Source organism: Hippocampus comes, unplaced genomic scaffold, assembly GCF_001891065.2.
Source record: "Hippocampus comes isolate QL1 unplaced genomic scaffold, H_comes_QL1_v1.1 scaffold39, whole genome shotgun sequence".
Taxonomy (NCBI): Eukaryota; Metazoa; Chordata; class Actinopteri; order Syngnathiformes; family Syngnathidae; genus Hippocampus; species Hippocampus comes.
In genome coordinates this window covers 4351296-4362915 of record NW_017842054.1, presented here as the reverse complement: position 1 = coordinate 4362915, position 11620 = coordinate 4351296, and the positions used below count along the sequence as shown (strand labels likewise).

The 11620-nt window shown below is 43.6% G+C and overlaps 1 protein-coding gene across 6 annotated transcripts in view; it reads left to right on the top strand.

Moving 5' to 3' along the window:
• Window positions 1-3429: 3429 nt before the first annotated feature.
• LOC109510117 (EBF transcription factor 3) overlaps window positions 3430-11620 on the top strand; it is a 129155-nt gene continuing 120964 nt past the window's right edge. For all 6 annotated transcript variants that reach the window (XM_019860213.1, XM_019860215.1, XM_019860211.1 and 3 more), the window contains exons 1-6: window positions 3430-3560; window positions 3773-3929; window positions 4053-4116; window positions 4213-4268; window positions 5783-5856; window positions 11308-11376. In XM_019860213.1, coding sequence (XP_019715772.1) covers window positions 3430-3560; window positions 3773-3929; window positions 4053-4116; window positions 4213-4268; window positions 5783-5856; window positions 11308-11376 — 551 coding nt within the window. The remainder of the gene's footprint in view (window positions 3561-3772; window positions 3930-4052; window positions 4117-4212; window positions 4269-5782; window positions 5857-11307; window positions 11377-11620) is intronic.

Here is an 11620-nt window from a genome sequence, read left to right as displayed (position 1 = left end):
ATTCAAAATGAATGCTTACAAAAAAAAAGCTTTCAAAAAATGTCGAAATAATCCGAATCAACGCATGACAATATTAGAATAGCTTTGAATGAAAGAAACAATCATTTAAGAGAAATCAATCGGAAAATACTTTCCACTCAATGCGCCACCCATCCCCAAAATCAATAACAAAAATATAGTTTCCAGTGCAAAGGGGAAAGAAAAAAACATGTACGCTTGCTGCGTGGGCTGCTTCTCTAATCATTAAGAATTTGCGAGGCACTGTGGGCGTGCATGTAATTAATAATTAATCGACAAAAGATCCCTTTCACAAAGCCTGCATGGGCTGCTTGTACAAAAAAAAAAAAATTTGAATTAAAAACAACCACGCAAAATGCAGGTGAGCTCCCTGCAGCAAAAAAAAAAAGAGCTCCTTTTTTAAATAAATGAAAATAAATAATAATAATCATACGGTGTTGCATGGGCGCGCGTGGATGTGGAAGTGGGCTGGACAGCTGGGCAGCGGCCGGCTGATTGACTTTGCCGTGACATCTGGGAGGCCCGCTGGCCCCTGGCACGCGTGGAGGCTGATGTCGGCCATTTACATGCAAATTTTGGGCGAGATCATGAAGGGCCTCGCCCCGTAAATTCAACACACACACGCACACACACACAAAGACAGAGGGGTGCATGCGCACGCCACATACACCGGAAGCCCTCATTGGGAGTTTGATTGGATATCAGTGGAGGTCAATAGAAGAGTGGGTGGGAAACACTAGTGAGCGTGACGTGTTTTTTTTTTTTTGTTTTGTTTTTTTTTTCCGCATCTTTCCAACCCCCCCTAAAAAAAAAACATGTTAATATTTACATTTTGGATTTTTGTTGTGCGAAGACCACCACAGTCAAGGGGGCTCAGCTGACGCCCCTCTTTCCCGTCTCTGCACGTCCAGATGGCTGCAGCACACAGATTTGCATTCATTTCCACCGCTAATATGTCCACAACGAGCGGGGCCAGCTGCATTTGTTGTCAAATACGCTTTAAAAAGACGCCGTCGTTATTCCGACACATTGTGTGCGGGCGAGTGTGTGCGCGCGCGTATGTGCGTGTGTGTGGCGGCTCCTCTCCAGTCAACAGTATCTGATCTCTAAAGAGGATTTGCCTTTTAAAGAGAAAGAAAGAAAAAAAACCCGACATAAAAGGGAAGGTTAACTTCTTCATAAGCGAATTGCGCGCAAAATATCGTCCTCATTTTTGCATGCGGTCTTTGACGATTTTAGCGGGCGCAAAGTGTGTGCAAAGCTCAATTTGGCAATAGATTTGCGCGGAGGTGAAAGCAACAGCTTATAATTCACTTATCTTTGGCAGCAGCTATTAACCCTCAGCACCGGCTAGATAGATTGCTCAGGATGGAGCAGTCGGCCCTCCTCCTCCTCCTCCTCCGCCTCCTTCTACTCCTCCTCATCCTCCTTTTCACCACTAATGAAGCGAACTGGTCGGACCGAGGAGCATGCAAGACAGTTCTTCAAGGAAAAAAAAAAAGTAAAAAAAAAAAAAAAAAAAAAGATGATGTGTCTGATGATTATGGATTTTTCGGCACTTGCGTAGTAAAATAAGACGTCATATTATGATAGGGAAGTGTCCTTTTGTCAGAAAAACGATGATGGTACTTTACACAAAACCGCAATTTAAATTTGTGGTATTATTTATCCGCCCCCCTTCTGCTTGCACGTGATGCCGATTAAAATAAATTAAAAAAAAACAAAACAAAATAAAACTCACCACATTGGAGGGGCCTACAATGGAAGATGTGGTGAAAAGTGAACGAGGCAAAAAAAAAAAAAAAAAAAAATCTCTCTCCCGCTCCGCTCTTTGGAAACAGGAAGCGTCACGCCTCCGTATATGGTCAAAGCCCCGCCCATTCAGCGCGTCATCCCGTGACGGCTCCTCTCCCGTGGGTTTAGAGTTTTGGCTCCCGGGAAAGAGTGCAGTCCTCGGGGGAAGAGGGCTTAGTTTTGCATGTTCCCATCCAGCGTGCGCCACGCCGCCGCCACGCCAACGGGGCCCCTCGTCTCCTCCACCAGCGACGCCACTTGCACATCTCGCGCGTAGCGTGGAACACCTTCCACTGGCGAGCAGTGTTTGGAGTGTTTTTTCCCCTCCACCGCCGCGAGTGGGGCTTTCTATTTTTTTTTTTTTTTTTTTTTCTTTTTTTTTGCGTGGAGGAATAAAAATGATTGTGTTCGTGGGTGATGCTGCTCTCAAAGTGGACACATCCCCGAAGCACCGGCGTCCAAAACCTTCAGGACTTGACGAGAGGAAAAAAAAAAAATTACAAAAAAAAAAAAAAAAAAATTTTTTTTTTTTTTTTTTTTTCTTTTTTTTTGCGTGGAGGAATAAAAATGATTGTGTTCGTGGGTGATGCTGCTCTCAAAGTGGACACATCCCCGAAGCACCGGCGTCCAAAACCTTCAGGACTTGACGAGAGGAAAAAAAAAAAATTACAAAAAAAAAAAAAAAAAAATTTTTTTTTTTTTTTTTTTTTCTTTTTTTTTGCGTGGAGGAATAAAAATGATTGTGTTCGTGGGTGATGCTGCTCTCAAAGTGGACACATCCCCGAAGCACCGGCGTCCAAAACCTTCAGGACTTGACGAGAGGAAAAAAAAAAAATTACAAAAAAAAAAAAAAAAAAATTTTTTTTTTTTTTTTTTTTTCTTTTTTTTTGCGTGGAGGAATAAAAATGATTGTGTTCGTGGGTGATGCTGCTCTCAAAGTGGACACATCCCCGAAGCACCGGCGTCCAAAACCTTCAGGACTTGACGAGAGGAAAAAAAAAAAATTACAAAAAAAAAAAAAAAAAAATTTTTTTTTTTTTTTTTTTTTCTTTTTTTTTGCGTGGAGGAATAAAAATGATTGTGTTCGTGGGTGATGCTGCTCTCAAAGTGGACACATCCCCGAAGCACCGGCGTCCAAAACCTTCAGGACTTGACGAGAGGAAAAAAAAAAAATTACAAAAAAAAAAAAAAAAAAATTTTTTTTTTTTTTTTTTTTATTTTTTTTTTTTTTTTTTTGTAATTTTTTTTTTTTTCCTCTCGTCAAGTCCTGAAGGTTTTGGACGCCGGTGCTTCGGGGATGTGTCCACTTTGAGAGCAGCATCACCCACGAACACAATCATTTTTATTCCTCCACGCAAAAAAAAAAAGAAAAAAAAAAGAAAATAATAATATCGCTTTTTTTTTACGCTCGTGTGTGTGGATATCTCTCTTAACCCACTCGAGCACTTTTGAGAATTGTTCACAGCGGACGGAGAGAAGAGGGAGAGCGGACCTGTGTGGACTTTTGGACGGATAAGCCAACACGCGTGGCGTGGACCCTTATTTCCCCCCAGTCCCACCACCGCCGCCTATTTTTTTTTTATTTTTTAATCTTTCCCACCCCACGCAGGAGGCTCGATGTTTGGGATTCAGGAGACGATACCGCGGGGCGGCACGACCATGAAGGAGGAACCGCTCGGCGGGCTCAACTCGGTGCGCTCGTGGATGCACACGGCCGGGGTCGTGGACGCCAACACGGCAGCGCAAAGGTACCGCGGGTCATCCCCTTCCCGTTGAAACAAAAAAATAAAATAAAAAAATATAAATCCGAGTGGAACTTGAATCTCGGCAACTGGACTCTTTTTGTTCGTGGGAGACGTCTTCCACGACCGGAAAAGAATCCAAATGCCGAGATGGCAAGTTTGAGGAACCGGAGCGACCGCCCCCCCACCCCACTGTGTCCTTGTTGTTCACCCCGCAGTGGAGTCGGCCTGGCCCGGGCGCACTACGAGAAGCAGCCCCCGTCCAACCTCAGAAAGTCCAATTTCTTCCACTTCGTGCTCGCCTTGTACGACAGGCAGGGGCAGCCTGTGGAAATCGAGAGGACGGCTTTTGTCGACTTTGTGGAGAAAGAAAAAGTAAGCGCAAACCCCATCCCAATTCATTCCACCCCTTCCAAAAAAAAAAAAAAACCCTAAGAAAAAAAAATCCAAATATTTTTTATTTATTGCTTTACTGATTCCCCCCCCCCCCACTTGCAGGAGCCAACCAGTGAAAAAACCAACAATGGGATACATTACAAACTACAGTTATTGTACAGTAACGGTGAGTCGACTCAATCTCAAAACAACCGAGTTGTCATTTCTAATGATAATAATATCTGTTTTATTGATATCCAATCAATTTCCTGTGTTCTTCTAGGCGTCAGAACAGAACAGGATCTTTACATTCGGCTAATCGATTCCATGACGAAGCAGGTAAGTTGCATGGGTGAAAACGCGCGCACGTGTGTGCTTGGGAGAGGGGGGAAAAAAACCTAAACAAAAAAAAAAAAAAAAAAAAAGCCGCCCCATAATAATAATAATGATAACAACAATAATAAAGACTCAATATAAGATGCAACGTGAGAAGTTAAAAGCCTTGCGAGACTCACTTTGTCCCAACATTAAAAATTCAAACACGTCTGCCGATCGCGTTTCTCGCAAAGGCTGAGAGGTGAAAACTATGTCAGCAAATAAGAGGAAGAAATAAATGCAGCCCATCTTCTATTCAGCACGTGCTCGCTTTATTATGATTATTATTTTTTTAAAGCACAAATGCATGCCGCCTATTTGGAAGCCAAATTAAGACGTTGATATTTTGGTTATTGTTATTCCTATTTTTTTTTTCCTTGAATTAAAGAAGTAGCGCCGTGCCGGCAAAGCGCTCACACACACTCGCACACGCGCACACACACGTATACTTCACACACGCGCGCGCACACACACACTCACACACATTCCTGCGCCAATGATCCGAGTCAATGACGCAGAACAAGCAATTTATGGATTTCGGTTGCCTCGGCTGCAAAATGGCCACATCAATCAAAAGCAATAGGGTTACGGAAACATGTTCAAATAAAATTAAACAAATGGGGGGGGAGTTTGACAGGGGGGGGGGGGGGGGGGGGGAAGAAAAAAAATCAATTCTGATATGTCACCCTCCCCACCCCTCACCACGTTTTTGGGGACAAAAATGAAAACAGCAGCAAGAAAATGCCGACCCTTAACGGCCGCAAATTGTTCTTTTAGCCTTCTTGACTTTTTTTTTTTAATTCTAAAAAAAAAAAAAAAAATGCCGTCGGAGGATATAAGGAGAGCTGAGTCTCCTTAGAAACGGCAAGGATGAGGATGGGGATGAGGAGGAGGGATGGAGGGCGGCAGAAGTGATCGCTCCACGCCATCTGTTTCAGCCAATGCTCAAAAATTACTCGAGCGTACCCCGCCAGACAGCCGCGCGTTTTATCCACAGAAAAGATCATTGTTAGCGGCTCCAAAAATAAACAACAGATTGCCCATTAACACTTTCCCCCAAATATCCCCAGATTATAAGCATATTGATGACACTTCTATTGGAGCGAAAATGCCCCCCCACCACCACCACCACTACCACCATCATCCCCCCCCCCCTACCCCAACTGTCAGTCTGTCCGTCTTAAGTGGATTAAATGGGAGGGAAAACAATACACGTTGGAATTATTAGTATTTGGTGTTTCATCAATTAGCTTAAAAAAAACGAGACGCCAAAAATGACATTTCAAAAAAAAAATATTAGCCTGATATTAATTGAAAAGAAATATTTTCATACATCCGCCATTTGTGATTGTAAAATGGTCGACGTGATGATGCCACAATTAATGACCAAAAAAAAAACAAAACAAACAAAAAACAATGGACGTGTTTTATATTGACTTGTTCGCTAAATGTTGACATGCTACTTTTCATTTCCAAAGGCCATCGTTTACGAGGGCCAAGACAAGAATCCGGAAATGTGCAGAGTTCTTCTGACCCATGAAATCATGTGCAGGTAAGTCGATGACATTTTTTCTTCTTTTCTTTTTGTTGTTGTTGTTTTATATTTAATTTTTAAAATGCCTTCGTCTGTGACATGTGACTCACAAAGAGTGGGTGGCAAGTTTTAAGCGATAGCCAGACCGTGTTAAACAGAAGATATTATTATTATCATTATTATATGTATATAATTATATATATTTAGAGAGTAATAATTGTTCATCTTTTTTTTTTTTTTTTTTGGAGTGGCGCGCCACATGATCTGAGCTGTCAGCGACGTCGAGCGAGGCTTTTAGCAATTTGCGCACGCATTCGCCTCTCACGTTGCGCTGCCATTCAGGCACCGTCACCGATCACCGAATTAAGATACGCGTCGCTTGACCCCCCCCCCACACCTTCCTCGTTTTATTATTATTGTTGCATTGTTTCGATTGAAAAGGCGCATGCATCAAATGGTCTTTTTAACACCCCCACCCCTCTTCTCCGCCTCCTCTTGCGTAAACTCATCACTCACCATCAATTTGCATGCGCATCCATCACTTTGTTTTGTCACCCTCAGAATACGCCGCGTGGACATAACATTAGGCACACCTGAGATCCGACACACGTGCTCAAATGAACCAAAAATAATAATGATAATAATAATAATAATAATATAAAAACGCTGTGCACCGCATCACACTGAGAGCTGTTCCTAATATTTGGCTTGCTATTCGAGATCACCGGGCATGACCTGGAATCCCCTTGAGAGTAGTTACATTACGATTATATACGGCATAGGGGCTCATGTTTATTATTGTAATTTACATTGGGAATCCAAACGCCTCATGCTCGGAGCTGTTTCTAATATTTTGCTTTGTTTCTTTCATTTAAATTTTTTTTTTTATTGATCAATCAAATCCAGATGACGACGACTGTCATATTAGTGAAAGTAGTTCTATGACTATCAGGACACTAAGTAGAATTATGTTTATGATCAGAGTTGCAGAAATGCAGTCGCACGTCATGCTGCGAGCTGTTCCTAATATTTTCCTTGTTAATATTAACAACTGCATATGGCCAGTAAAGCAGTTACATCTCCATGATATACTGATTATAGAAGTGTATTGCTGTTCCTATTTTTTTTTTGGGCTGCCTATTGTGATTTTAAACAAGTGCAGTATTTGACCAATACTCCATTGGAGAGTATTACTTTTCTATATCGAGTATCCAGAAATATGCTTCTTATTGTAGCCTGTACTGATTGTAGAAGTGTATGGTTGTTCCTAATATTTTGGCTGTCGCTTGTGACTAATATTGCCCTCGATTATTGTAAGTAAGAGTGTTTACGGTGCTCCGTTGAAAGAGACGTGACGTTGCGATTACACACGGGCTCCAAAAAGCCTTTCGATGGTTGTCACGCTTGCTTCTGATTGTCACCACGTTGAAGAAGTTGCCCGTCATTTGTGGCCGCGCCGCTATGGGCGTTCGTTGCAACCGGGATGAGAGCTGTTCCTAATATTCTGCCTTGCACTACTTTATCGTTAACGCGACGGGCAACTCGATGACCTTTGAGTGCAATGCTGACTTTTGATGGCACAATCTGTTCGGCGCTGTCATTTCAGCGGTTTCTGGGAACCAATTGCGTCACGCCGAGAGTCGTCCCTAATATTTGGGCTGCCGATTAGGATTTACATATACTTGCAATAGTATTGCTATTCATAATGACCCGAGCGCACACCTCCCCTGAAAGTCAGCGGACATAACGCTCCCTTTGATCTGTTTCATAAATTTACGTTGGGGGTTTGCTTGTGCTGAGAGTTGCTCCTCATACGTCGGCTTTATGTTATGACTCGTATTGCTTTTGCGGTTCTTGTGAGCACTAATTGGTGTTAGATAGTGTTATCTACTTGCTTGTAAAATACTGTAAGAACGGCAGTAAAACAGCCTAATTGCCCTTGTTGCTGGACTGAAGAAAAGAGTGCTGTTGTCACAAAAAAAAAAAAAAAAAAAAGTGAATTGACTATTCCACACATCCGCTTCACCTCGACTTCATTTCACAGCACAGCGTTTCCCCTCACGGTCGCTTTCAGCGGTGTAGACAAGCACCCAAGACTTGTTTGTGACACGCATCGATTCATGCTGAGAGCTGTTCCTAATGTTTAGGCCACACGTAATTCTTGCTCTTAATCACGATACGACCCGGGGAATGCCGCGGATGGTGAAGTTTTGAATCGGCAGGGGCGCCTTTTGACGGACGCTGTCACCGTATGTGTATTATGGCAGTTTGTAGTGTTTGTGCTAAATGATATTGATCAGATGTGAATTAGTTTGACTGTTAGGAGTGCCTTGAATTATTCTTCGAGTTGCTCCTAATATTTCCGAGACACTATTCCACGTTTGCATTGCTTTTCCCCCCCATCGTCGTTTTTGTTCATATCAAAGTTGAATTGGTATGATACCGAGTAGGTACGAACGCAAAGATTCTAGTGGTGCGCGCGGTGCACAAGTGGAGCGCTCGCGACCGAGAGGAGTTTTCGAGAAGGGGCTCTGAGGGCGAGGGGCGTCGCTATCCGCGCGGCTTCACATTATGACCGCTCGGATGACTCCTGTCGGCGACGGCGGTTAAGGCACACCTGCACAAAAGGCCCGGCAAGGAGGATCGTGCTCAATTTGTCAAGCGACCTCCGTGCGATATTTTTCCCGCGAGATGAAAGGCGAGAGGTGACGCCGCAGGCGTGGCTTTGTCATGATCGTTACGAGGGCTACTCGAGGGCCTTTTTTCGACAGATAACTTTTGAGTGACGCTGAATTGAATTGAATAACGTGCGCGTTACAGGGGCCGCAATATAATAAAACAATGTGATGAAATGAAAAAGATTGTTGGAGGAAAATCTCCTCGATGAGCTTGTTTGTCTTTTCACGGCACAAGTTTGCACTTGTGGTTTGGTTGTGCAATGTAATGTCAAGAAAGTGGCCAGTGAAAGATTAAAAATATTTTTTTCTGGTCATGGAAAAAAAAAAAGTGTGAACAGATCATGAAAAGATAAGAGTGAGGTGACCTCTAACCCCCAGCCCTCAAATCATAGATCACATTTTATTTTTAAATTTTGGGCTGCGGAAATAATAATAAGTTAAGCGTGATTATTGCTGCAGTAAATCAGACATTTTATTATTTTTTTTTTGGTCCTTTTCTAAAGCTGAGTGAGCTCGACCGACAGTATCTTTGCACAAATCTTTGTTTGGCTTCCTGCACCATATGGCGCAAATCAATCTGATTCTCATGAGTTTTCATTTCAAATGGAAGCCCGGATGATGAATTTGTTTATTTCAGTTTTTTTTTTTTTTGGCTTCTAATTCATGTTCAAATCAAAGGATGTGAAAGTCAGCTAGCTGCAAGCTCTGGATTGGCGTGGTAGAAAGAGGGCTGGGGGACGGGGGGGTTGTGGGTGGGGTGGGGTGGTGTTGGTCGGTTGCTGTTTGCGCCTGAAACATGTGGTGGAAGATAGATTAGTGCTTTTGAGGCCATAATTGATAAATGCCTCGCAGAAATATTGGTTGAGGGTGGCACCTTGCATCTCCCTCAGAAATAGCAGCTTGGCAATTAGAGGTAAACAAAAGCTGAAGCTGTGAAAAGTGACTCCCCTGCTTCCAACTCTCCCCCCCCCTCCCTGCTCCCCCCCGTGCCTCCCCTCCCCTGCAATGCTATAAGCCAAAGAACACAACATGTTGTTTTCCACATTTTTTAAAAATCTATCAGCATCAATGCAAACAGTCGAGCTAGCCTCATGCATGGTAGCCACTCGATAAAACGCACGCTGGGCGTGGGGAGCTTGTGCTGCTTCTAAAAGCGAGCGGGACAAAAAGTCTTTTTCGCAAGTTAGTAGAAGGGGGGAGGGGGTTAGGGGGTGGGTGGTGGCAAGGATCATTTTTAAGCGTAGATTTTTGTGTTCGCTAGTAGCCCTAATGAATGTTGCTAAAAGTGCTTTCAACGCAGCAATGCGGGGAGGATGTGACGTCACACAAAATGGATTTTCTACAAGTAAGCCGTATACATAATATCGAGGCAATTTCAAGAATTGTTTTTTTTTAAAAAATATGTATACTATTTAGAATTCCCTTCATTTCGTGATAGCCTCTTTTCACACGGAGACCCTGCATACGTGCTGCCCCCACAAGGACCATACGAGCACGCCTGTTCTCAAAGTAGCTCACCGGTGAAGTCATCATTTGAAAAATGGGAATATTTATAAATTGAGTGGACTCCAAAATTTCAAGGCAACAAATCGGTAATATTTTACACTGTTTCACGCACCCTGTAACCTGATAACACGACAAGCCGTCCACTGGCGTGACCGCTGTCCCTTGAAAGGGTTACGTTCAATTCAACCAAATATTTTGCGTTTTTGCTGATAGGAAAATTGCTTTCCCGCATTGTCAATAAGGAGAAAAAAAACTAACTGTCGTCTTGATTGTCACTCGACTTCAAGACGGAAGTAAAAACAAAACGCTTTGTTGCACTAGCTAACATTGTTGCCATGAATGTCAATCGTTTCGACTTGAACCTTGTTCCAACTGACATGATGGTTTTCCCCGCGCCCCAAAATGCCACTTTCGTTTTTTTTTACCATGAGATAATTTAAGGTAATTTATGCCAGTTTGTTATTTCAGAAGTGCGTATGAATTTTTTAGAAATTCAGTCCCCAAGAAGTTGACCTCACTTTGAAAAATGTCGGCGAGCCCTGCTCGTGACGAACGGCGGAGACGAGATATTTCTGTAACCCTCAGCACTTTTAAACACCCTGCAATTTTTTTTTGTATTTATTTTGCGTAATTTAGTGGCACCATCAAATCTCTGCGCAAATCTTGAATGAATTTGCATATTTTTAATTTCCTCCATGTCCCTCAATCAACTCTTTGACACAGAGATCTTGCAAAATTCAGAGTTCGTATTTCATTCCGCCTAGCAGAGGCGGTATTGATGCTTTGCATTTTTTTTTTAAATCAACAATGTCTTACCGTAATGCCTTCGCATGTGGGCAAGGAGAGCTACCGTTGCTGAGGCACTCTTCCGCCTTAACTGAACACCGCGAGAGCAGAAAAACAAAAACACAACCAGCTCACTGATGCAGAAGCTGCTGTCGACCGCAGTTCTCACCCGGACGCTCACGCGCACTAACTGCACGTGAATGTCGGAAATTTTCGTTTTATTTTATGAATGCAATTTGTTGTTTTGAGATATTGTTGAAAAGTGTGGACTTTAAGAAGTTGAAAAAAATGTTTAAAATAAACTGCGGATGTGCACCAGCTACGGGTGCATCTGGAAAGTCTCACCTCGGATAAACGTAAAGCTGTAAAATTCCACGTTACAGCCGAAAATCCCCCCCGATGCCACCTTTTACAATTTGGTGCTCTTGCAAGCAAGCATTGCCGCGCCTTGTGGTTGTTCCTCGACCATTCTGACCCGTCCCCGTCTGTGTCCCGACAGCCGATGCTGCGACAAGAAAAGCTGCGGGAACAGGAACGAGACCCCGTCAGACCCGGTGATCATCGACAGGTAAGACCCCCGGGTAGCTTTCTCTCATTAGGAGGGTGTGGGGGGCTGTGTGGGGGAGTCAAACGAGCGACTAAACGGCTGCGGGGATGAGAGCCGGCGAACAAACGAGCTTCCTTCCCCTCCCTTGGCGCTGCCAGACGGCACCCGCTCGGGCTGACTCGTATCTTACGAGCAGGGGAGGCGGGGTGGGGGGGGGCGTGGGAGTGGCTGAGGGGGGTCTTTCCCAGCTACCTGTGCGCTGAGG